At 39.3% G+C, this 26948-nt stretch overlaps 4 protein-coding genes across 4 annotated transcripts; 2 read left to right on the top strand and 2 right to left on the bottom strand.

The window, feature by feature from the left end:
• Positions 1–360: 360 nt before the first annotated feature.
• On the bottom strand, positions 361–3875 carry LOC133713138 (cytochrome P450 CYP749A22-like). Its single transcript, XM_062139258.1, has 5 exons — positions 3563–3875; positions 3235–3458; positions 1744–1976; positions 1107–1488; positions 361–789 (listed from the first exon to the last, which is right to left on the bottom strand). The coding sequence occupies exons 1-5, from the start codon at positions 3873–3875 to the stop codon at positions 361–363; spliced, it is 1581 nt and encodes a 526-aa protein (XP_061995242.1).
• A 1056-nt stretch (positions 3876–4931) lies between these two features.
• Positions 4932–5393, top strand: LOC133711653 (uncharacterized). The gene has a single exon (XM_062137758.1). The coding sequence runs from the start codon at positions 4932–4934 to the stop codon at positions 5391–5393; it is 462 nt and encodes a 153-aa protein (XP_061993742.1).
• Positions 5394–7829: 2436 nt separating this feature from the next.
• Positions 7830–8609, top strand: LOC133711652 (uncharacterized). Its single transcript, XM_062137756.1, has one exon. It carries the CDS (start codon positions 7830–7832, stop codon positions 8607–8609), a length of 780 nt encoding a protein of 259 aa, XP_061993740.1.
• Positions 8610–15631: 7022 nt separating this feature from the next.
• LOC133713137 (cytochrome P450 CYP749A22-like) lies at positions 15632–21241 on the bottom strand. The gene is made up of 5 exons (XM_062139257.1): positions 20751–21241; positions 20427–20650; positions 17262–17494; positions 16630–17011; positions 15632–16324 (listed from the first exon to the last, which is right to left on the bottom strand). Exons 1-5 carry the CDS (start codon positions 21061–21063, stop codon positions 15896–15898), a joined length of 1581 nt encoding a protein of 526 aa, XP_061995241.1. The 5' UTR covers positions 21064–21241; the 3' UTR covers positions 15632–15895.
• Between the last annotated feature and the right edge of the window lie 5707 nt (positions 21242–26948).

Raw genomic sequence — 26948 nt, 5'->3', positions numbered from 1 at the left:
GGTCACTCCTTTGGCGGACGTTGGTACCGCTGGCGGTAGCATGCTCGTGGCTTATTATAGCTAATTATGCTTGCAAATGCCTATGTAAGTACATGAGGCTTAAGAGATGAGATTGGATTTTGATGCCCGCTTTAATACTATGAAAAAAAGAAAATATTGGTTGAAGGTGATTTTCATAAATTCATATGAAGGATATTTATACAAGAGATATAATGACGAACAAGATCCTAATACAATCTAGAAATTGATATAAGGTATGTATTTCTATTTAATCGATCTCCTAATTCAATTACAAATATATTACATGAATCTCCTAATTTAATTACAATTGATACTTTCCTAAACTGTAGTCTTCACATTTCACAGTGAGTGCAGAACTACTTGAACACCATGTTCTGGTTGAACTGTAATAAACTCGCGGGGCGAATGAACATAAGTCGGGGAAATGGTGATGGTGTGACGTTGTAGAATCATTGACACAACAATCTTTGCCTCTGTTGTCGCGAAGTTGAAGCCCACACAAGTTCGAGGTCCCATTCCAAAGGGTAAGAATGCAGCTCTGTTGTTCCTTGTAGCTTTAGCAACCCCTTCTGAGAACCTCTCCGGTTTGAATAGTTGTACATCTTGCCCCCAAAGTTGTGGCTCATGGTGGAATGCTAGGTTTGGGATGAGCAATTCAACATCAGCAGGGACAATAAGGTTTGCTAGTCTAACTTCCTTATCAACCTTCCTTACTAGGGAAACAATGGGAGGATATAATCTTAGAGACTCGTTGATGATCATGCTCATCTGCATGAGAATTAAAAATCAGATGCAAAACAGCGAAACCAAGACATATATCAAGCTTAATTAATTGATAACAATGTTATCTCTACTCCCAATTATTAGTCATTTTACATTCCTAATGAGTGTTGGAACACAATAGTGAATTGATTTTGAAGTTATATTGTTATATAATTAACATGACAACCCAAGGAAGTTTGTTCAACTTTGCGATCGATGACCATGTAGTGGCAATCTTTGCTCCGCGTGGATACAAAATCGAGAGTATCTTTAAGTAATTAACTTTGATATTAATCTAGTGATCGAGTCCTTTAGAAACTTACAGTTTTTAGCTTGAAAATGTAATTAGGATTTGGAGTTTGTTTGCCAAATACTTCTAGAACCTCCTTTCTGGCTTCCTCTTGCCAATCTGTATGGAGTGCAAGAAGGAAGATAGTCCAAGTAAGAACATCTAAGGTTTCTTGTCCGGCAAAGTAAAACGTCTTGCACTCGTTCACCAAATCCTCAAGTGAAATCCTGTTTTTGTCACTCGAATCATGACAAGTCTTTAACAGAAATCCAAGCATATCACTCCCAAAGTTGTTATCTTCTCCTTCAGTTGTCATTGCCTTCTTTTCTCGTTTCTTAACAATATCTAGTAGGGTTTCGCATATTTCTTTTTCAAGCTTCTCTGATTTGACCTCATCGCTGGTTTTGAAAATCTTACTGCAAAATTTCAATGAAAATAGATAAATTGACCATCAAAGGAGTGTCTTCGCCTCCTTTAAATTCTAATCACATATATGCTGCTATTTCAGATTTAATTTTCACGTTATTGCTCCTAAAAATTTCACTTTCTCTTCTTCATTCGAACCATTGACTACTAGTCTTACACCGGAACATATGAGATATATTTTGAACAGTATCGAATATCCTTCCTACATTAATTTCCTATTGAATTCAAAAGCTGAAGTTAAATACCTGATGCCAGGAAGCCTGAGTTTGAAAGGGCTCTTGAATATATAGGAGAATAACTTTATTGTCTTCTCAAAAATGCTTAATCCTTCTAAATAGCTACTGCCAAATGCTGCCATCGAAAACACTTCTGATGTTAGCAACTTAAATTCTTCAAACACATCAATCTCTTTGCCTTCATGATTTCCCCACCTTTCTAGCATTGTTTCAGTACTGACTATCATTGCTGGAATCATACTCTGGTAAAACAAGCATGCAATTAGAAAATAATTCTAACCAAACCGCGCGCCAATGTGAAACACTATACACCTTACTGTTTTTTGAAAATTAATAAAAATAGAAAACATTTAAAAGTTGTTTGTAGCTCATGCGACAAAAACGTAGGAACTGTATATTTGCACCAAAGTATATATGCTTAGGGCTGTCAATGGGTCGTGTCGGGTTGGGTTCGTATCGGGTCAAGGTATTTGTCATGTCGCAAGATACAAACCCAAACCCTTAATAATCGTGTTAAAAATTTAAACCCAAACTCAACCTATTTATTAAACGGGTTACCCGTTTCCAACCCACTTAACTCATTTAATAAATAGGCCGTGTCGTGTTAGATAAAATGACTAATTTAAGGGTTAACAATGCGTCCCATTTAACTAAAAAAATGCATAAATTGATTAAATTCACTAAAAACTCCACAAGACGAAGAATACAAATAATTATATATAATTCATAAATAATTAAATCCAATAATTATAAAGCAAAATATTTCAAATTATCTAATCCTATGATCAAATACTCCCAACGTCCAAAATTTCAAGAAGAAGTATAGCATAATCGGGTTATACGGGTTCACTTCGTGTTGGCGGGTTGACCTGTGGCCGACCAATTTATTAAATGCGTCATGGCGGGTTGACCCACGGCCGACCCGCTTTTTAATTGTGCGGGTTCAACCCGCTTTATTTCGTGCGAATTTCGAGTCGTGTCAAAATTGACAGCCCTGTATATGCTTCTTCCTTTGAGTGCAAGTATTGTTAGGAAAATTCTAGTGAATGTTAACACATGTCATGAATCATGATAGATATAAATTACTATTTTTAGGCCTCCAGAAATTTCTCCTCTTTTACGTACTTTCGTGAGGATTTTATTTACTTTAATGATAAATTTTGATGAGTTGTCGAAGCGGACAAGTGGATAAGAAATTACTTAAGTGTGAGTGTGTGACTAGATAAACACAATGTGTCAATACTGCCCATTTATAATTATTAATATAACTTATTATATGTATACAGCTAAATGATTTCCAAATTTATCTAGTTTAAATTTTTGATAATACCATACTTAAATGAAGGCCAACAAAACGAGTGACTCAAATCATCAATCTGATTTCTTGGAAGCATGCATGGCTTAACTTTTGTAAAGTAAAAGAGAATTTACGGCTTCGATGATTAATTGCATTGCCAATTAATTATTATATATATGTGTCCAATAACCGTAAAGACTTACCTTTAAGCTCTCTCCATGATAGGCATGGTTTGCTAGTTTTCTCAACTTCTCCCATTTTGCACCTACTGATCTTGGGAGACCTTCTCCTTTCAGCTTCTTTATATAGCTAGGGGGCATCGGCTTCAAAAATGCTCCATCTTTGTTTTCTAGTATCTCTTTGCACAACTCAGGTTCCGTAATCACCAACTGAGCTTGACGACCATTCCATTGAAGATAATTCTTCCCTGCATGTAGTAATTGCATGCATAAATGTTCAGATTTCAGAATAGAAATGATGTTTAGGAACGTCATGCCTTATATATAATTAATAAGAGAGACCGTAAAATACCATATGTCTTGGTCCATGACTGAATATGAGGTTGAACTTGAGAAAATGTATTGTGCGAGAATAAAGTAGTGTAGGGAGTACTAGCTATACTGCTGCTCCTTTCCTTTTTCATGTCGGAAATTTCTTTGGTGTTTCCATGAATAAGTCTGTAAGAAGGACCTTTGATTCCCTGCAAAGCCATCAGATTCTGTAAGCGAGTCGGAGTCCACCATTGTTTGCGAAGGATGTTGATGATGAATGTTAAGAGAATCATGAATAGACTAACAAGGCTTGGAAGGGTGATCATCCCTTCTTGGCCTCCCAACCAACTCATAATTCTTCTCTTCTTCCTTTTTTTCGTAATTAATCTTGGCTGTATATCTCTTAATTCGACTCAGGGCATGCGCTATCTGAGTTTAATTCTTGCATCTAATGTTGATATTATAGTATCATTATCTGCTTATAATGGATATGGAAATGGCGACTTATAAGTTATATTTAACTCTTCATTAGCTGGCCTTAATTCTCTTCGTTTATGAAGTGTATGGGAGATTACATATTACGTACACGTATACATGTAAATATCTCTAACAGAATGGAGACCACTAGGTTCATTTCATATATATAAGAGTATAAAGCAATCTATTGACAAATTCTATACACCCCCTCTTATACACATCCCATATTAAAAAAAAAAAAAAAATTAAATCACTATTTTACCCTTCTTGAAAACTTTCTTATTTTTTGAGATAATTCTCCGACTTAGTAACATGTATTTAAAACATTACTAATATTAAAACTAAAGTTAATTCAATTGGGTTAAAATATTAATTCATACCCGGTTTAAATCGTCCAAGGATAAGCCTATGAGCCTATCCTTGTAAAAACCCTAAGCGCCGCCTTGCTTGCGTCGCCGTGAAGCTTCGTCTTTGAAGCACCCAACGATCAAGTTATGCTACAAGGAAAGATCATCGTCTGGAATTGTAGAGGAATTGTCAACAATGAGACCCAACGAGCCTTAATCAATATGGTGCAAGCCCGAAAACCATCTCTAATTTTCCTGTCAGAAACCCTTGCCAAAAAAGAGCTTATTGACCGCCTCACAAGAAGCCTAGGTTTCAAGGATAACATCTGCTTTCCACATCAATCTGAGTCGCAAGGCCTGGCTCTCCTATGGAATGATGAGACTCATGCAGACTTAAGATCCAAATCAGCGAATCATATCGACGTTGTTATTGGTAAACCTGAATAAGCGAAGCAGTGGAGGTTTACTGGAATATACGGTTTTGCAGCTAGAGCAGATCGAAATCGGACTTGGTCTCTCATCAGAACCCTAGCCAACGAGGTGTGTAATTTGCCATGGCTAATAGCTGGTGATTTCAATGAAATAATGTCCCGGGCAGACAAATCAGGAGGCCCTCCTAGGGCTCAGGCGCCGATGATGGAGTTTCGACGCACAATGGCAAACTGTGGTTTTATCGATCTGGGGTATGTAGGTAGCAAATACACATGGAGTAATAAGTTCACAAAAGAGCGTTTAGATCGAGGTTTCCAAACTGCTCAATGGCGAAGTTGGTTCCCATATAGTAGGATTATTACCATGGATCCCTCAGAATCTGATCACTATCCTCTCCTAATAGAGGTTAGCCCTAATAAGATCCAACGTAGGAAAACTGCCAGACTCTTTCGTTTTGAGGAGGTGTGGCATGGAAACTCTGACTGTAGAAGCATCATTCAACGAAAATGGGCACAACCGATTACTGGAAATGCTTTGCAACAACTAGGAACCAAAATCAAGGCTACGGGACGAGAGCTAATGGATTGGCACATCAAGGAATTTGATAAACAATGAGTGGAGCTGAGTGTAATTCAAGAGAAGCTCACAGACATCATGAAAGCACCATACTCACCTGAGCAATATGAGGAGCAAAGAACTTTACATGTTAGACAAAACCAACTCTTGACTCAGCAAGAGAAGTACTGGAGGCAACGCTCTCGTGCTATCTGGCTAAAAGATGGGGATCGAAATTCAGCGTACTTCCATAGAAGAGCTAGCAACAGAAAAAGCAAGAATATAGTAAAAGGACTTAATAATGAATATGGTCAGTGGAGTACCGAGCCTGATGACATCAAGAGATTACTCTTGACTTATTTTCAAGGCGTTTTCAGCTCAGAAAGCTGTAATAAGGAGGCCATCCAAACTGTTATAGCAGCTACACCGTCCAAAGTGACGGCAGCCATGAATGACACCCTCATGCAATCCTACTCAGATGAAGAAATTAAAAAAGCTCTTTTCCAGATGAATCCCTCCAAGAGTCCGGGACCTGATGGTATGTCCCCTTTCTTTTACCAACAATATTGGGATATTGTCAGCCTAGATGTGTGTAACGCAGTTCGTAACTCACTGGAAAAAGGTGAATTTTGGGAGCAATCCAACTTCACATACTTATGTCTTATACCAAAAATCAAAGATCCCAAGGAGGCAGCTCATTTCAGACCCATTGCCCTCTGTAATGTGATATGTCGAATAATCTCCAAGGTTGTTGCCACTAGATTGAAACAGTGTTTACCAGATATCATCTCACCACTGCAAAGTGCTTATGTTCATGGCCGATTGATTTCTGATAATACACTAGTAGCCACAGAGGCTGCACACTTTATGCACAAACTGCGGAATCAACAATCAGGTTTCTTTTCTCTTAAGCTTGACATTAGTAAAGCTTATGATCATTTAGAATGGCCTTTCTTGCATGCAATGTTAACAAAATTGGGTTTCTGCACTCAATGGATCAATATGGTTATGACATGTGTTACTAGTGTCAGTTATGCTATTCTTATTCAGGGAGAGCCTACATCCATAGTCATACCTACTCGTGGCATTAGACAGGGTGATCCCTTATCACCCTACCTATTCATATTATGTGCTGAAGGCTTGTCTGCTTTGATTACACGAGCAGTGCAAAATAATGTGATTGAAGGTCTAACGATGTGTCCACAAGCCCTTACACTTCATCACTTATTTTTTGCAGACGATAGTCTCTTGTTCGGGACTGCAAATGAAGCAGAATGTCACAACTTTCGTGCAATTCTTAATGTATATGAAAGAGCTTCTGGTCAGAAAGTTAACTATCAAAAAAGCAGTGTGGTATTTAGCAAAAATGTTCCAATGGAACAACAAAATTTGTTAGCCACAATCCTTGATGTGCAGCGTGTTGATAAACATGACAGGTATCTTGGTTTACCTTTACATGTAGGAAAATCCAAGACGGAAATCTTTGAGTATATCAAAGAGAAGCTTACCAAGAAACTGGTCAATTGGAAAGCGAAGATCTTAAGTTGTGCAGGAAAGGAGATTCTAATAAAGGCTGTGGCACAAACCATGCCTCTTTATGCAATGAATTGTTATCTCCTACCCAAGGGGCTGTGTGATGATATCCAGCAATTGTGTGCATCTTTCTTCTGGGGAGATACAGATGGAAAAAAGAAGATTCATTGGAGAAGCTGGGAAAGACTTTGCTTGACCAAGCAAGAAGGAGGTATGGGTTTCAAAAATATTTATGCATATAATGTTGCTATGCTTGCAAAGCAAGGTTGGAGAATATATCATTTCAAATCCTCAATCTCTAATTGCTCGTTTGTATAAAGCAAGGTATTTTCCACACTCATCCTTTTTGGAGGCCGAGATGGGTGATTCTCCATCCTTTTCTTGGAGAAGTATCTTAAATGGCAGGGCTGTTCTAAATGCAGGGGTACAGTGGAAGATTGGGGATGGAAAGAAAGTTCACATATGGACAGATAAGTGGATGCCAGTAACTACACCAACCTTCCTACATAAACCAGTCAACACTACATTAGAATGGGTGTCTGACCTTATTAATGAAACCACCAGAGAGTGGATTCCAGCTTTGGTACACTCTGTCTTTCCCTCACATCTAGCTGCAAGAGTATTGATTATTCCATTGAGTGAAGAACATGCTCTGATAGACTTATCTGGAGCATGGAGAAAAAAGGCTTTTACTCAGTTAAATCTGCCTATTGGATAGCTCGTGAACAAGTCCTTCAAAATATTTTGACCTCTACTTCAAATAGAGATCTATTCTGGGAACTTTGGAGAAGACTTTGGAAAGCAAAAGTTCCCGGAAAAATTAAAGTGTGAGTATGGAGAGCATGCCATAATTTACTGCCAACCAGAGAAAGATTACTTCTCAAGGGCTATCAAGGTGAAGTGAGATGTTTGTTATGTAATCACAGAGTGGAAGACACGACACACTTATTCTGTAAGTGCCCTATGACTGAATCCATCTTATCTGCTCCTCCTTTTAACTTGCAGCACACTCTCCTTCCATCGATTAACTTTAAAGAGTGGATGCTGGAAAGAGCAATGCAGTTACAACCTGGTTTGTTTGCTAAATTGTTAATGATCATTCATGGAGTCTGGCGAAACAGGAACAATACCTTATGGCACGATAAAACTCAAACAGCTCAAGATTTGGTTTTGAGCAGCCTTACATGGTTGGAGGAGTTTACTAGTGCCCATGCTGTTAACAGCAAATCAAACAGAATGCAGCAGAAAGCTTGGAAACCTGCTGCACAAGGAAGCCTCACGTTGAACGTGGATGCTGCTTTCCTTCCTGATCAACATCAAGGTGGCATAGGTGGGGTACTCAGGGACTATCAGGGAAGGTTCAAGGCAGCCTTTGCGTGTCCAATCCCTTATACTGCATCTCCAAAACAGTGTGAAATGTTGGCAATCCATGAAGGGCTTGACTTGTTACATTCCCTTCAAGAACAAAATGTGGTTGTGCAAAGTGATTGCTCAGAAGCTCTTGCAGAAATTTATGTTGAAAATCACAGCTTGTTAGCTAATGGTGGTATCGTTGATGATATCAAACAAGTTTGGCATCAGCTCACGGGTGTTCAATTAATTCATACTCCTAGAAACTGCAATCAAGCTGCACACCGTCTTGCTGCAATAGGATTTGAAGCAACTCATGATTCTGTATGGCTGCATGATGCGCCTGAATGCATCCTTGATGTTCTTGCCTATGATTGTAACAAGCTCAATTGAGCAGCTCTTTTATAAAATTCCTCCTTGATTCAAAAATTGGGTTAAAATATTAAAATGCCCGATGCAAATTGAACACCATCTCCAACAAAGTACCAATGTTTTCAATTACTTCACTAATAACTCGCATCCCATTACCTCCCAAGAAGCAAAATGAACAAAACCCAGAAATGTTATTGTTTGAGCCCAAAAGTATTTTTGGCAATATATTTTAAGAGGATTCAGCATAGCGGGCCGATACCTGCGGCCCAAAAATAAGTCTACTTGGGTTTGGGTTATAGCTTCGCCCATTCCGAAGTCCATAAGGAAAACGAGCCCTTATAGGATTCGAGTAGCAGAGACCAATTAGGAATCTTCAATCAATAATCTTTCTATGGCAAGGAACCGTCGAAACCCTAGTTATAAATACCAGGTTTCAAGGGGCACAAAAAACAACAACTCTCCAATCAATCTCAACAATTATCAAAGCCTCTCCGGAGAAAACCTACCTTCAACCTAGTTGAAACCAGCGAAGCAAGGGTAACGCCCTCGCAACTCAGCGAAGCTAAAGTCACGCTTTAGCAAAACCCGTGCTTTCTTCTACTTCCCGGTGATTGCTCTGCTTAGTCTACAACACTAAGTATCGACTCGGTGACGCAACAGATCATACCACAAGTCCTTATCTATAAGGCAAGAAGTCTTTTTCCGAAAGGCAGAGAAAAGAACCTGGTGACGAGGTTGGTGCTGTCCTCTTTCACAGTGTTTGAGAAGAAGTCAGGATCGACTCGGTGACGCAAGAGATCACACCACAAGTCCTTATCCGTAAGGCAAGAAGTCATTTTCCGAAAGGCAGAGAAAAGAACCTGGTGACGAGGTTGGTGCTCTCCTCGTCCACAGCGTTTGAGAAGAAGTCAGGATCGACTCGGTGACGCAAGAGATCACACCACAAGTCCTTATCCATAAGGCAAGAAGTCCTTTTTCGAAAGGCAGAGAAAAGAACCTGGTGACGAGGTTAGTGCTCTCCTCGTCAACAGCGTTTGAGAAGAAATCAGGTCAAGGGACGCCCCGACGACTACATTGCACGATGTTGGCACACTCGCGCATTCAAAAGAGACAGTTTGCACCCATACTGGTTTTGGAGCCAAAGAGTTATAGCTTTTATTAATCAAAGATCCTAGTCACTTTAAGTCAAACAATGAAATAAAACCCAGAAATCATTCTCTATCTCTTAGCACTGCATCATACACAACCCATAAATTTTTTTTGGCTAACTTTTCCCCATTTTCCCTTCCCTACCTATCCTTTTTCTCCCCAACTGCACTCATTGTCAGCAGCAATAACTCGCCCCAACTGCACTCGTTGTCAGTAGTAATAACTCTCCCTAACTACACTTGACCCAACTCCACTTGTTGTCAGCGTCAATAACTCTTTCTCTCTCTCTTTCTCTCTCTCTATCCCCATTAGGCATTTTGTCACGCCCCGAATTTTGAATAAAGGAATTCAAATCCGAAACGCGAGAACAAACAATCACAAGAAGACTCTTAGAAAATGTTTCATTTAAACTAAGCAACAAACAAACTGAACTCACAATGTCAATACCGACTCGTTCTTTAGAGTCACATATTACATTACAATAGTTTACAAATTAAACTGAATATCAATTCAACGTGTAACCACTCTCACCAACTCACTACACAGCGGAAGACTACAAGTATGAGCGCCCTTCTACACCCACGTGACGGAAAGTCCACCTCAGCTTCGATAACGATCACCCGATATTCTAACCTGCACAATAAACCCTACACCATAGAATAGTGCACCGGGATTGAACAAAACAAACCCGGTAAGCTTTTAAGCCCTTATGAGTAAACTCAATTAAAGTGACTCACGTCACGCATGCTTATAATTTCTCAACTCGTGAGATAATTCAAGCAACAACATTTAATTCCACAAAATACATGCTTTCACCATCTTAGCTTAACAAAAACAATATGCAATTATCACAACAAAACGTCAAGTTCAAATTAATCAATAACATGCTCAACAATTTCAACCCAACTAAAAACCCACATGCTCTGTCTCTCAATTCATTTTACGTCCCCACAATCTATTAGATCACTATTCCTTTGCCTCAACGGCACAACCAGGAAATCATACTCATTTCCCTCAACATAACGCGGTTGCCAAAATCATGCCATCCCAACTCATTTATCAATCACTACAGATCACAACCCACAACTGTACCCACAATACGAATTAAGCAAAATCAATGATCCCTGCATAGAAACTTAGTTCAGGAGATCAAATGAAAACAAACAAAAGAATTCATAGTAATCCCTGCATGGAAACGTAGTTCAGGAGATCACATTAAAAACAAACAATAGAAATCATATAAATCCCTGCATAGAGTTTAGTTCAGGAATTTACATTAAAACAAACAATACAAAAAGCAGTAATACCTGCATATAACTTAGTTCAGGAGATTACATTAAACCAAACAATACAAAAGGCAGTAATCCCTGCATATAACTTAGTTCAGGAGATTACATTAAAACAAACAATTCAAATAAAACTGAAATCAACTCCACACCTTAGAAAGAACTCAAGTCCCTCAATGGACAATAAAAGAAAGGACAACCAAAACTCTCTTTTATAAAAATATACTCATGAGCACGATAACACAAATTATCCCCCAAGCAGTATATTGTACTCAAGAGCACGATAACACGAAGTTATCCCCCAAGCAGTACAATGGTAGACAGACTAGAGCTCTAACTGTATCGTAACCTGTCACCTCGGCCGAGGTTCAGCCTTACGACAATACTTGCCTCAGTAACATGTACCCAAGAGCACGATAACACGAAGTTATCCCCCAAGCCGTACAATGTACTCAAAATCATCACACAGATCATTACACATGCCACCACAAGGCACTCACACGGATCATCACACATGTACTCACACAGATTGTCACATAATAATGTTTTCCCGTAAAGGGTAAATGCTCGAAATAATAACCAAATCAACTCTTAATCATTACTTCACCAATGTCACACCATCCAATATATAAATTCCACGTAAATATATATATACGTAGTCATTCACGCAGGAATGACCACTAATACCAACTATAGTTTTATAAATTATTCCTCTCGAAAATCATTTTATATCAAAACATTGTTTTAACTTACCCATGAACCGTTGTCGATCAAGTTCATATATTTTAGGGCTAAATACTAGTTAGTACTCTGTGGTTTAGGTCCAAAATCAATTTAGTCCCTAGACTTCTAATTTCATCAAAAACACCCCTGCACTTTCAATTTTGATCTAATTGGTCCAATTCGTTAATATTCTGTTATGGGTTCAAGTTATAGTTGGATTATTTGTTGAAAAACTATTTATTTTTAATAGTAGGACTCACTCCTAAATTGACTATGCAGACCACCTCGACACCACATCATAAAACATAGGCCATATATGAGCCACGTTAACAAGTTAAATAACTCAATTGTCAGAAAATTAACAAATTGGACATATTAGATCAAAATTTAAAGTGCTGGGGTGTTTTTGATGAAATTAGAAGTTCAGGGACTGAATTGATTTTGGACCTAAACCACAGGATAGTAATTTGTATTTAGCCCTATATTTTAAAGGGAAAAAATCATGAATAGTACCCGAAGTAAGGCTCACTACGAATTTCAGTACACAAATTTCCAAAACATAAACTTTAGTACATCAAATATTAAGCCCGACCCAATATACGTACACGACGTCAATGACTCCGTCAGACGTCGTGCCATTATGCACATAATGAAGGGCAAAATAGGTTTTTTCATTTGTCAAGGGTTTCCTCTCCCTCACTCTCTCTGACTCTCCCCCTCCCTCTCCCTATCCCTCTCCCTCTCTCTCTCTCTCTCTCTAGAATGGCTCTGCAACTCCAGGAAACACTGAAGGAGGCAATTGTAGACTACACGGGCCTATCTTTCGGCGACCTTCTTCACACTTCTGGCTCTGCTCTTTGCCGCTTACCATGTCATTTATGAGCTTTTTGGGCCGTCCGAGACCCACCACCGCCTCAGGAACTTGGAGGAGATGCAGCCTCTGCCGTCGCCGGTCCAGCTCGGGGAGATCACTCGCTCATCAACTCTGCTACCCCGAACCCACTTCACACCTCCAAGATGCTCTCTTTCCACCGTTTCGGAGCCGACCCAGTTGCAAAAACCAAGCACCAAGCTGTTCCCGGCCGAGGTACTCCTCATCCAACTCTTGTTGCAGTCAATTCGGGACTGAAGTTAGGATCAATTCGAGGTTGTGGTGGGTCTCGGACGGCCATGGAGAGAGGACCCGATCGGGTTGAATTCGGGCATGGAGCGGATCAATTCGAGGTTGTGGTGAGCTCCGATTATATGATTTGAGAGACCCGATCGGGTTGAATTCGGGCATGGAGCGGATCGTCGGCGGCAAGTACAAGCTCGGCCGCAAGAACGGCAGCGGATCGTTCGGTGAAATCTTTCTAGGTGAGTAATTCAAATTTGAATTCCGAATTGTGATCGGAGCTGATCCTCTCTGTCACTGTTTTCAATTTCATTTTTTTGCAGCTACTCACGTGGACACGTTCGAGATCGTCGCTGTTAAGATCGTAAGTTTTCGAACTTGAAATTCCTCAGCTTGATCATCAATTTTGAGCTTTTGGTATTGGTTGTTGAGCTCCGATTATATGATTTGAGAGACCCGATAAGGGAGAGAGAGAGAGAGAGAGAGATTGTGCCCAGAGTAAAGGGAGATGGGAGAGCTAGGTGCCCACAGTAAGAGGAGAGAGGACCGAGTGCTCATAGTAAAAAAAATTGAAGAGACCGTTTTACCCCTTGAAATACGACAGCTGGCACGAAACTAACGGCGTCATTGACGTCGTGTATGTTTATTGGGTCGGTTTTGAAATCTCATGTACCAAAGTTTATGTTTTGGAAATTTATGTACTGAAATTCGTAATGGGCCTTACTTTGGGTACTATTCATGAATTTTTCCCTATTTTAAAACAAATAATTTGTTTCAAAAATGATTTAATAATTAAACAAGTAATTCCGAGTATTAATTAAATCCGTTCGTAAATGAACCACGTGAGATTTACTCACCTCCAAATCCTGTTGTGTCTTCACACAAACCAAGACAAGCACAAAATCATCCATACTCCACTCACACAATTCCGTCAATCACCTAATCATATCAAGGCCACACTCAATACAACACAAAGCACACAATTCACAAAACACAATTATACGACGATCCAACAGTCGGATCCTCATCCGAGACCATCCAACGTCTTCAGAACACTTCTACGATCAACAAATCAAAACTACAAGTCGATCGGACGGCCAAATCCTCACGGATCGAACATCGATCGAACCGAAAACCCTAAACTTTGAAAATTCATAACATGTTCATACGATTTCCAAAAATTACAAACTATATATCGAAATGCTCGTATCGACGAGTAGATCGAAATCAGGAACAGAAACTGTCCCTGGGGTGGCCGGAAGCCGCCGGAAAACACCACTACAGTGGCAGCACCACCGCCAAACAAAAGTCAAAATTTGACAAAACTTCCAACATAAAAGTTCTTCATCTTTACTCCAATTGAAACTTTCATAACTAACACAAAGTCTGAAACAAAGCCATTTGGCAGGAATTTACCGCGTAAGTTTAGAAATTCGAAGAACCCTAGAATCACAATCTTCAAAATTCGACCTCCACACTTTGAATCGTTGCAAACCGCATGGAGGGAAGTATCTACGTCCTCTGGGCTTCAAAAGCCCCCACGAATCACCGGCTATTGTGGCCGGAAACGTGATCTCCGATCTGGGTTCGAAGCATCGCCGCCGCCAAACTTCCCGGCCTTGTAGCGCCGTCTACGATGCTTCCCACGACGAATCACCACTACAGACGTGTAGAGGGGACTGAGGAGAGCAGGATTCCCTTTGGAATCGAAGCAAAAGGTGGCCGTAGGAGGAAGAAATCGGCCGGTGAAGGTGAGGGGGCGAAACTGGGCTCGGGACCGAAGAGAGAGAAAACTTTCCGAAAATGGAAAGTTGGAATTTTCTGATATTTTCGGATTTTTTTCCTATTTAACCAAAATGAAAACTTTTTCCAACGGCCATAACTTCTTCATACGAACTCCGTTTTTCGAGTTCCACATGTCCACGAACTCGTATCGACGCGCTCTACAACTTTCGTGAAGGAAGTTCTCACATAATCTAAACGTATAAAAAGTCAAACTTCGAAACCCCCCTAAAACGTGCACTTCGAATAATTATTCGTCCAAAAATAATTCCACTCCACCCTCGAACCACGAAATCGTACAAACGAACACTTTATTAATCCCATGAAACATTTAGGAATTAATAACAAATTTCCGAGGGCTTACACATTTTAACTTTATTTTCTGGTGTCTATTACATACGGAAACTTAATATACACAACCCATAAATTTTTTTTTGCCAAGATTTTATAGTATCTATTACATACGGAAACTTAATATAGTAGCTTAACAAAAACTCTGATCCCAGCAGCTGGTGTTTGCTTCGGTTTCAATAAACCTTATTTTTTCTTATTGTTGCAGTTCGAAGACAGTTTTAGGTTTTCTTATGTCTACCAATTTATATCATTTAGTTAGCTCAAAAATAATTTCTTTCCACGACAAAATGGTAATTAGGATATGACTAACCACAAATTTATTTCACTCAAAATTACATAAACTCATTAACCTAGTTGATCTAATGGTATCTACTAATTTGGATTCTCTCTTGGTTTGTGTGCTTCCTGCCCGAAAACGTCATGGTTGTTAGAATTTACACAAAACGACTATTATAAACTATCTCAGAATAAGCACATGTAAACAATGTTTTATGAGTGGACTGTATTTAGGAGTGCTGTAGTAGTCGCATCCTAATTTAGGATTGAAACATCATATTTATCCTGATATCTACAATGCATATAAAATGTACAATGTAGTAATTAGATAATGCATATATGTCACATCTATACAAGAATACAAATAACAATGACAGATATATGATTGATATTTATTATGATCCTGAGTTAGGATGCGTAAATCATTGCAATCCTATAACACAGTAAGTACATATATATTGCAGCAAGCAATATAAATTGAAATCAAAGATAAAGGGTGGGTAGAGATACTAACTAGGTAAGCAATTCTATGTAATCGATCTACTAATTCAATTACAAATATATTACATGAATCTCCTAATTTAATTACAATTGATACTTTCCTACACTGTAGTCTTTACATTTCATAGTGAGTGCAACACTACTTGAACACCATGTTCTGGTTGAACTGTAATAAAATCGCGAGGCGAATGAACATAGGTCGGGGAAATGGTGATGGTGTGGCGTTGTAGAATCATTGACACAACAATCTTTGCCTCTGTCGTTGCAAAGTTGAAGCCCACACAAGTTCGAGGTCCCATTCCATAGGGTAAGAACGCGGCTCTGTTGTTCCTTGTAGCTTTAGCAACCCCTTTTGAGAACCTATCCGGTTTGAATAGTTGTACATCTTGCCCCCAAAATTGTGGCTCATGGTGCAATGCTAGGTTTGGAATGAGCAATTCAACATCAGCAGGGACAATGAGGTTTCCTAGTCTAACTTCCTTATCAACCTTCCTTACTAGGGAAACAATGGGAGGATATAATCTTAGAGACTCGTTGATGATCAAGCTCATCTGCATGAGAATTAAAAATCAATCAGATGCAAAACAGTGAAACCAAGACATATATCAAGCTTAATTAATTGATAAAATGTTATCTCTACTCCCAATTATTAGTCATTTTACATTCCTATTGAATGTTGGAAAACAATAGTGAATTGATTTTGAAGTATGTAACAATATAACATGACAACCCAAGGAAGTTTGTTCAACTTTGCGATGACCATGCAGTGACAATCTTTGCTCCGTGTGGATACAAGAGTGTCTTTAAGTAATTGACTCTAATATTATTCCAATGATCGAGTCATTTAGAAACTTACAGTTTTTAGCTTGAAAATGTCATTAGGATTTGGAGCTTGTTTGCCAAATACTTCTAGGACCTCCTTTCTGGCTTCCTCTTGCCAATCCGTATGGAGTGCAAGAAGGAAGATAGTCCAAGTAAGAACAGCTAAGGTTTCTTGTCCGGCAAAGCAAAACGTCTTGCACTCGTTCACCAAATCCTCAAGTGAAATCCTGTTTTTGTCACTCGAATCATGACAAGTCTTTAACAGAAATCCAAGCAAATCACTCCCAAAGTTGTTATCTTCTCCTCCAGTTGTCATTGCCTTCTTTTCTCGTTTCTTAACAATATCTAGTAGGGTTTCGCATATTTCTTTTTCAAGCTTCTCTGATTTGACCTCATCGCTGGTTTTGAAAATCTTACTGCAAAATTTCAATGAAAATAGATAATTGACCATCAAAGGAGTGTCTTCGCCTCCTTTAAATTCTAGTCACATGTTGATGTTTCAGATCTAATTTTCACGTTATTGCTCCTAAAAATTTAACTTTCTCTTCTTCATATGAACCATTGAATACTAGTCTTACACCGGAACATATGAGATATATTTTGAACAGTATCGAATATCCTTCCTATATTAATTTTCTATTGAATTCGAAAGCTGAAGGTAAATACCTGATGCCCGGAAGCCTGAGTTTGGAAGAGCACTTGTACATATAGGAGAATAACTCTGTTGTCTTCTCAAAATTGCTTAATCCTTCTAAGTAGCTACTGCCAAATGCTGTCCTCGAAAGCACTTCTGATGTGAGCAACTTAAATTCTTCAAACACATCAATCTCTTTGCCTTCATGATTTCCCCACCTTTCTAGCATTGTTTCAGTACTAACTATCATTGCTGGAGTCATACTCTGGTAAAACAAGCATGCAATTAGAAAATAATTCTAACCAAACCGCGCGCCAATGTAAAAGAGTACTACGTGCCTTACTGTTTTTCGAAAAGTTAAAAATATGGAATTTTATTTTTATTTTTTATTTTTATAAAAGTATTGTGTAGCTAGCTCATGCGACAAAACGTAGGAACTTTGTATGCACGGAAGTATATATGCTTCTTCCTATGAGTGCAAGTAATGTTAGGAAAATTCTAGTGGATGCATGTTAACACATACATGCAAATTACTATTTTCAGGCCTTCAATATTTGATTGAGATCTCTTTTTCTTTAGTGAGGACTTTATTTATTTTAATGAAGACTTTTTCTTAATTACGAAAAGTGACCAAAGTGGTCATCGGGTAAGACATTACATAAGTGTGAAAAAGAGAGAGTAGATGAACACAATGTGTCAATATTCATTATTGTGAATATAACTTATGAAAATTATTCTCAAAAAAAAAAAAACTTATGAAAATTAAAATATCCAGCTAAACAATTTCCAAATTTAGCTAGTTTAGCAAGGAACCTGTTTGGCTCCAATGATGGCAACAAGCCAAGAAAGCTGATTGTTATACGGAATGCAGGTGTCTGCTAGCAGTGATGACACCTTAGCCTTAGTACCTATAGATGAGGTGCAAAAGGATTTGAAACGGGGCAGGCCTGCGTCCCCATACTCCTCCCCAAAAAAAGCTGAAATTCCTGTTCAATGCTGCACAAGATGGCAGGAATGAAGCTGTGATGCCCAAGAAGGTCAGAATGCCTGAGTTCCCTACTAGGTTTACAGCTAAGTATGGGATTAATTGAGACTCTAGGAGGTATGCTTGTACCAAGGGAGGTAATGATGACAAAATTGACGCCCAAGAATGGCACTGATAGTGATCAGTTATTTACTAAGAAGAAACGAGGTAGAGCTTTGGGGTCAAAGAATAAAAACCCCTCCAAGTCCAAGAAGGTACCAGTGGAACAAGTCATGAATTCACTCTATTCCGGCAAACCTCCTAGCCCTAGCTATAAGGGCAAGGAGAAAATTTAGTTTCTATGTTTGATGACTCTGTCTATTACTATGTTTTGTTTCATAGCTTGATAGGCTTATTTTAAATAAGTGAGCATGATCTGTCTAATGAATGGTCCAATCCTATGTATCCCCATGAGGTTTCTTCATCACAACTCCTTGTCTATCTATTGATAGTAATTGAAGGATATGTAATGATCATTCTGGTCTTACCTTCATTAATGAAAATCCTTGAGATGATTATTTCAAAAAAAAAAAAAAAATTATCTTAGGTTAATTTTTCATAATATCATACTCCAATGAAGGCCTAAAAAAAAACTTGTGAGAAACAAAGTTGCTCCGAGAAAACAGGCGAGTGAACTAGGGTTTGGAAAAAGCGAAGGAAAATTTGCAGCGTGGCGCTCCCGTGTTGACCGTGGCTCCATGCCTCATCGACGAACGGTGGGTGTTGCCGGACGGGCTCTTGGGATCTGGGGGCTCCCGGCTTTGGCTTATCTTCATTGGCCTAGGCTGGGTACGTATCTTCTTGCTTCTCAAGCAGTGACGCCGGTGTGGGTATTTGGTGATCGACGATCGACGGCGGCCCGGGTGTAGAGCGGGTGGTCAGTGACCAGATCATGGTGGCGGTATGCCATGGATCGTATGGTGTTGGTTACTTCTCTATGGTGGGTCGGTGGATGGAGATTGCAGCGGTGGTTTTGGGCTCTTAAGCTTATGGACACAGACGGGTGGAGGGTCTCCGCTCTGAGGCGGCAAGGCATGGTGATTTCCGACCGATTTCTTGGACAACAGGCCGGAAGTTTGGCGTGGCTTGCTGTGTGGTTTGGGTTTCTTCGGAGAGGCGAGCTCGAAGGGGAAGTCTTGTCACTCTTGTGGTGGTGGTCCGCCGGCGAGGCACTTGGGAAGAGGGAGGAGTATGATGGTTCCTTTTTATTGCTTAGAGTAGTTTTTTTGGTTAGTTCTTTGGTTAGGTTTTTTTTGTCATTAGTATGTCCCTACTCATGTGAGATAGGGTTGGGTCAAATTGGGGTGCCATGGTTATGGCGTTATTCCTGGGGACGAGTTGGTTTACATTCGATTTTATCTTATGGTCAATGTGCTGACGAGCGATCCTTACACGTGGTCTAGTATCATTGGGACACGGTGTGGAAGAGGGCGTTGGTTTTTCAGGTGGTTGTCTATGAGGTGTTATCGAGATTCTCGGGATTCTCTGTAGCCCGAGAGGTTGGGCGTTATGGTTGGTTAGGGATTGGGCCCTTTTGGCTCATGGAAGTCATTCATGATGACGGACCCATAACTGGTTTAAGTTTTAGGGAGGAGAGTGGGGAGTTCTTGTCCACCACTAGTCATTAACTTTGGTTATTTTCAATAAAGACTTCTTATTCTAAAAAAAAAAAAATAGATATATATATATATATATATATATATATATATATATATATATATATATATATATATATATATATAGGGTAAAGCTATAGTATGTTAACATTTCTCATACATCAACTATTTTTACCACTTTAAGGACTCATGTTACCACTTTGAGGACTAATATTACTATTTTGAGGACTCATATGGTAAACTAAGAAAATTTACCACTTTAAGGACTCATGTTACCACTTTGAGGACTAATATTACTATTTTGAGGACTCAAATTACCACTTTTAAGGCAATTGTATGCATGTCATACGTTAACATTTTGTAGAATTTTCCTATATATATATATATATATATATATATATATATATATAATGAAGGCCTAAAAAACGAATGACTCATATAATCAATCTGATTTCTTGCAAGCATGCATGGCTTAACTTTTGTAATGGACGGCTTTGATGATTAATTGCATTGCCAATTATTGAATATATCAAATCCAGTAACCGTAAAAGACTTGCCTTTAAGCTTTCTCCATGGTAGGCATGGTTTGCCAGCTTCCTTAACTTTTCCCATTTTGGACCTACTGATCTTGGGAGACCTTCTCCTTTTAGCTTCTTTATATAGCTAGGGGGCATCGGCTTTAAAAATGCTCCATCTCTGTTTTCTAGTATCTCTTTGCACAACTCAGGTTCCGTAATTACCAACTGAGCTTGACGACCATTCCATTGAAGATAATTCTTCCCTGCATGTCATTGCATGCATAAATGTTCAGATTTCAGAATAGAAATGATGTTTAGGAAGTTCATGCTCTATATATAATTATAAGAGAGACCGTAAAATACCATATGTCTTGGTCCATGATTGAATATGAGGTTGAACTTGAGAAAATGTGTTGTGCGAGAATAAAGTAGTATAGGGAGTACTGGCTGTACTGCTGCTCCTTTTCTTTTTCATGTTGGAAATTGCTTTGGTGTTTCCATGAATAAGCCTGTAAGAAGGACCTTTGATTCCCTGCGAAGCCATCAGATTCTGTAAGCGAGTCGGAGTCCACCATTGTTTGCGAAGGATGTTGATGATGAAAGTTGAGAGAATCATGAATAGACAAACAAGGCTTGGAAGGGTGATGATCACCCCTTGATCTCCCAACCAATACATGATTTTTCCCTTTCCTTTTTTTCTGTATAGTTTTGGCTGCTGATCTCTTCAATCGACTTAGGGCATGCGCTATTTGAGTTTAATTCCTTGATGTTGATATTATAGTATCCTTATCTGCTTGCAATGGATGGTGGCCTCAACTGTCTTCTTTTATGAAGTCTATGGGGGAAGAATATAAATTTCTAACATGAAGGAGACAACTTGGTTCGTTTCATTCATATATATATGAGAAAATGGAAATTTCTAACATGAAGGAGACAACTTGGTTCGTTTCATTCATATATATATGGGAAAATGGATGGCGGCCTCAACTGTCTTCGTTTATGAAGTCTGTGGGGGAAGATTACATAGTGGTGTATAGAAATTTCTAACATGAAGGAGACAACTTGGTTCGTTTCATTCATATATATATGGGAAAATGGATGGCGGCCTCAACTGTCTTCGTTTATGAAGTCTGTGAGGGAAGATTACATATTGGTGTATAGAAATTTCTAACATGAAGGAGACAACTTGGTTCGTTTCATTCATATATATATATATATATGGGAAAATGTCAATTTATCTAAATTTGAGCTACACTAACCTCAATTACCTACCTTTCAAAAAAAAAAAAACCTCAATTACCTTATGAAATTGCCCACTAACCCAATAAATTACATATTTTTTGCCCTAATACCCAATTCATTTTTTAATTGTTTTTTTATTTATTTTTGGGACAATTTTGCCCCTCCCTCTCTTTGTTACTTAGAGAGAGAGAAGTCATTGGAGACTTCGCCGGATTCCGGTCAACGGCCGCGGAAATCCGGTGACTGGAGATTAGAGTCTGGCGACCGGTGACGGGAGTCTGGTTCTATTGCCACCCGATAATACCCAATAAACTTTATTGCCCCCAATAAAAATTTATTGGGTTTTAAAGTCTCCGGTAACCTGCGCACTGGTGACCAAAATCCGGCGTCTGGTTTTATTGCCTCCCAATAATACCCAATAAAAATTTATTTATTGGGTTTTATTGGGGGGTAATAAAAGTCTCCGGCAACCTCTTTAGTGACCTATAAGATTTCTGATGACCTCTTTGGGGATCTCTGGTGACCGGTGATCGGAGTCTTGCGACCCACAAAAAAAAAAAAAAAAAACTTTTATTTGGAGGTAATAAGAGTCTTTGGCGACCTCTCCGGTGACCGGTGATTGGAGTTTTGCGTCCAGTTTTATTGACCCCCAATAATATCTAATAAACTTTTATTGCCCCAAATAAAAATTATTAGGTTTTATTGGGGGATAGTAAAAGTTTTCGGCGACCTCTCCGGCAACCTATAAGATCTCCGACGATCATTTTGGGGACCTCCGGCAACCTCTGGCCGGTGACCGGAGTCTGGTAAAGTCTTCAATGACTTTTTAATTATTCATAGGGCAAACTACTTTTTACATTTAAATGGGGTAAGTGAGCACACAAATATTTTAATGGAGTAAATGGACATTTATTAAGCCAAATTTAGACATTTGATCCGGAGCCTATATATAATAAGGTATAAACCAATCTATCATCGTAGTCGTTTCCGCGAGACCGTTTGGGTGTGTTCATGGGAATATGATGTCCAACATCAGTCCCAATACAATAACCATCGAAAGTCTTCGATGTAAACTCTCTAGCATCGTCAAGTCCAATTGACGGAATTAGGATGATCCGGGGAGTGAGCCCGTTGTCATATGATATTTGTTAGGAGTGTAGCATAAGCAGCATTTACAAGTGGACAATGGCACAACACGTGACCAGCGTGTTTGCGTGTCAACCAACATCATGAGATATTTAAACGTCCGCAAGTTGGTTGAACTAGTCCACGGATTCTATATAAGAACATAATGAGTATTTTTATATCCTTTGCATAGGACGGTCTCAGTCCTAATTTCCCTAAGGAACGGGCTTTGTAAAACGAGCGAGAGGCTTTAGAAGCAACCAATGAGGATTTAGGTTGGGCATGAGCGTCTGAAACGCTATTTGAAGCAAGTTGGTGATTGCAGCATCACCTGGGGCGCCATCACCATGATGGACGCCATCCATGGTGTCATGGATAGGGACTGCGCCAGTCCTAGGCTGGTGGTGGACGGCGGCGGTGCCAGAGGCAGCGACGGCGGTCACACTTAGTCCAAGAATCAACCTTTGATTCATGCTTCATTTCGCTCGAGAGAATGGATGTATGTGTGAAGTCTTTTGTAGACGGATCATCATATCATGACTAGGATGATCTATCTTGTCGTGACAAATCCAATATGTGTCTAAATCCAAGAGATCTTCTCTCATAAATTTTATTGGATTAATAGCTCGAATAGTGACATAGAATCCACTAGAGAGACACATAAACTTCTCTAAGATGCACATTTGTTCGCAATCATTAGAGGTATTTCAAAGGAACTCATTTCAGTTCTCTACATGCGTTTTAGAATGGAATCCGTTAGCTATTTATAGGGTACGATTTGCCCTAAGAGCGTAGAGAGTTTCTGTGACAGTAATCAAGGTGTCATTTGGCAAGTGGAACTTGGGCTATTCCATGTCCTTGAATTAATACCGATGGCCCAGCAATCGTAGTCACAAAGTAATATGCTCAAAATCAAAATGGAGTCATAATGAAAAGAACTCGAAATTTTATTCATAAGCCAACGGAGTTACATCATTGTCTCTTTGACCAAAGAAAATCTAATCCAAAATGCTAGCTAATGCAAAACAATGGTAGTCGTCTAACTTCTTTCGGTAATTCCAAAATAAATGTGACCAGGTGAGTAGAGAGATGTCGGTGGAGCAAGGTTCGCTTAAGTACCACTAATCTCATAATCTTCCTAGACATCACACTTACTTTGGGTGAGCCTACTTTGAAGAAAGACTAAACCAATGGCATTTACTACAAAAATATATGGCAATTGCCTATTACATCTCTTGGAAAAATAAAGACTTAAACAGAATTGGCGATCTATTGATCCCAGCCAGATTTGTAGTCTTCAACCCTTCACTCTAGATCATCTTCTTGATATTCTTGTTCCACATCGTGAGCTTCTCTTGCTTCACAATATGCTTTGTAGGCGGTGACAATTTCTTCACGAGCTCTACAAATGTGTGCCCAATGACCATATACTCCACATCGAGAACATACATCTCTTTGCTCAGACTCCATTGATTGAGGCGCTTTGAAATCCTCATTTAGATGGCTCTTAGTGTTGGTGGCGCCACCAACATGGCCAGAGGCGTTACCTCCCTCTCTCTTTCCACGTTTACCTCTTCGGTTCCGTGTTCACCTATTTTGGCAGTTACCTTCCCAAGTAGAGCGATTATATGGACCAGAACGTCCAGAAGTATCCTTAAGATTAGGGTTTCGCTCTTGGCGCCCTCTCTTAGAGGCGCGACTATAATTGGATTCCGGAATGTGCTCTGTTTCCATGGATCTAGAATTATAGTTCTTCACAAGGATGTTGTCATGCTTTTCAGCGACATTCATAGCTCCAATAAGCTCATGAAACCTTGTGATCCGTCCTGCAGTAACATCGATTTGATAGTTCTTAGCAACCATCAATGCAGAGACGGGGAAGGTAGAGAGAGTCTTCTCAATCAACATCGCATCTGTGATCTCTTTACCACATAATTCCATTAAGGATTTAATGCGAAGTGCTTCCGAGTTGTAGTCAAGAACTGACTTGAAATCACAGAAGCGGAGGCTATGCCATCTCACTTTTAGGTCAGGAAGCAAGGAGTCATGGACGTTGCCAAATCGTTCTTCGAGTGAGACCCACAGCCTTCTGGGGTCTTCTTCATTCATACACTCGTACTGGAGTGAATCATCCATATGACGAGTCAAGAGGGGTTGGATTAGATCGAAACAATGATGTTTGTGGTCGATCGTTTTATCTCAACAGAATCTAAGTTTGGAGGACTCTACAAGCTCCAAGCTTGGAGTGAGCACGAACCCCCACAGTTCGGCTTAATTTGGTCTCCCCTATGATGAAGAAAGGGGGGTAGAAGAAGAGATGTTGCAAGTCCCCGAAAAAGAAGAGAAATTGAATGTAAAAACTCTAAAAAAACGGGAACCTTTAGAAAAAAATACCTCGAAATATGTTGCCGGAAAATTTGGCCGGAAAAAATCGCCTTGAAATTGGCCGAAAAAGTGGTTGACTGGAGAGCTGACCGGCGTTGACCGGATGCTGACGTGGCACTGATGTTGACGTGGCAGGCTGATGTCTGTTGCTGAAGTGGCAGTGGGGTCCGGTTGCTGACGTGGATATGGGGTCCGGGTGATGACGTGGCAGTGGGTCCGAATGCTGACATGGCGGATGCTGACTTAGCAGGCTGATGTCAGTGGGCTGGGCTTTGACTTCTTCCTTTTGGGCTGAGCTGCTTCTTTCTTCTTCTTTTCTTTTCTACCGGTTTTCCTGCCGGAAGATCAGGCGGCTGGTTCAGAAATTTTTAGGCCGGTTTTTGGACTTTTACTTCCGGTTCCTGAATTTTCAGATCAGGGGCCTTCTGCTAGCAAAATTTGGTGGAAATTGGAGGTCCGGAAGATGGTGAACCGGTGGAATATTTGCTGAGGGTTGTATGGAGCTTCCGGTGGCCGGTTCGGTAGGTTTCCGGCCAGTTCTGGTGGTTCTTACACCGGTTCTGGATTCCTGGGGTCGAGCACTTCAAGTTGTGTGGCGGAGACAGAAAAGGGTTCAAGGTTTTGTATTCGGATTTAAGGTTTTAGCTTCTTGAATCAAGGTTTGGCTATTTGTTTCAGGGTTAGGGCTTCGTGCTGATAACGTGTTTAAGGAAAACTGAATTAGGAGAGAATTGAGTTGTACTTTCATTGATAATAGGGGCCTCTTTATATAGAGGATTACAAGCATAGAGATAGAGTTGTACATGGAAACATAATCGTACATTGATTGGATATCTCCTAAGATTCTCCGAGAATATCTCTAATATAAACCCTATTTCAACTAGAGCAAGTAACCTCGAGTTTGGGCCAGACACATATTCTGGATTTACTTAAACATCTTTTTCTGTTTTTCTTTTTTCTATTTGGCAAGTCAATCATGAATCAAATATCATTAACTTTGAACTATACTCCAATTTTTTTTTTTTTTTTTTGTATCTAGAAATTTCCCAAATTTGCAGACTGCGTTTGAAAATGGCTTATTGTCAATCTATAAGAGACGAGAAACTCAAATAAGTTAGGTATAATATTGGAACCCGAGACAACAAAGGAGTAAAGCATGCTTCTTACCCCTCCTACTTGTATGAGGACAAACTTTGTAATTTAGATTATGAACGTAATTACCTGAGAAACATATTCCTTATCTAATAATACAGGTCATTCCACTTAATGAACGTAATATTTTTCCTTCATAAAATTTGATTCATTGTATAATGATATTTGATTCATGATTGACTTGCCAAATAGAAAAAAAATATAAAAAAATAAACATAATTACTAGGGAGGGTAGTTAGGGTAATTTGTATAAGCAAATTGAATTAAAGTAACAGGAAAATAAGTGGGGTGTGAATAGATAAAATTGGTGTGTGAATAGCACCACCCTTTAATTTTTACCAAAACAACAAATCCAACTAAGGTATCACATAGGTCATAGGATATATATGCTTTAATTTGGAATGGCTGTTTAATAAATTGGCTATCATCTTTGTATGTATACAAAAATGTATTCCTTTCTTTGTTTTCGTTCTATAACAGTATAGCTTGATGATTATGACCCGCACGTACGTACTCATGCTGTGAGTGCCTATAAATTAGTATCAGCTCTTTCATAACTCCACAACAACTCAACATCTCCTCCTCCTCTGTAGATCTATCTTTTGAAACTGCTTCTTACGCTTTGCCTCCTGTCTCTCTTATTTACCTCGATTATCC

Source organism: Rosa rugosa, chromosome 5 (genome assembly GCF_958449725.1).
Source record: "Rosa rugosa chromosome 5, drRosRugo1.1, whole genome shotgun sequence".
Taxonomy (NCBI): domain Eukaryota; kingdom Viridiplantae; phylum Streptophyta; class Magnoliopsida; order Rosales; family Rosaceae; genus Rosa; species Rosa rugosa.
This window is presented reverse-complemented; position numbering and strand designations above follow the sequence as displayed.

Coding starts and splice junctions, on each gene's coding strand:
- LOC133713138 (XM_062139258.1), bottom strand. CDS start 3,875: ATGAGTTGGTTGGGAGGCCAAGAAGGGATGATCACCCTTCCAAGCCTT. Junction 3,459..3,562: donor GTCATGGACCAAGACATATG/GTATTTTACGGT, acceptor TACTACATGCAG/GGAAGAATTATCTTCAATGG. Junction 1,977..3,234: donor ATCATGGAGAGAGCTTAAAG/GTAAGTCTTTAC, acceptor TTGTTTTACCAG/AGTATGATTCCAGCAATGAT.
- LOC133711653 (XM_062137758.1), top strand. CDS start 4,932: ATGTCCCGGGCAGACAAATCAGGAGGCCCTCCTAGGGCTCAGGCGCCG.
- LOC133711652 (XM_062137756.1), top strand. CDS start 7,830: ATGACTGAATCCATCTTATCTGCTCCTCCTTTTAACTTGCAGCACACT.
- LOC133713137 (XM_062139257.1), bottom strand. CDS start 21,063: ATGTATTGGTTGGGAGATCAAGGGGTGATCATCACCCTTCCAAGCCTT. Junction 17,495..20,426: donor ACCATGGAGAAAGCTTAAAG/GCAAGTCTTTTA, acceptor TTGTTTTACCAG/AGTATGACTCCAGCAATGAT. Junction 16,325..16,629: donor ACATTTTCAAGCTAAAAACT/GTAAGTTTCTAA, acceptor ATTCTCATGCAG/ATGAGCTTGATCATCAACGA.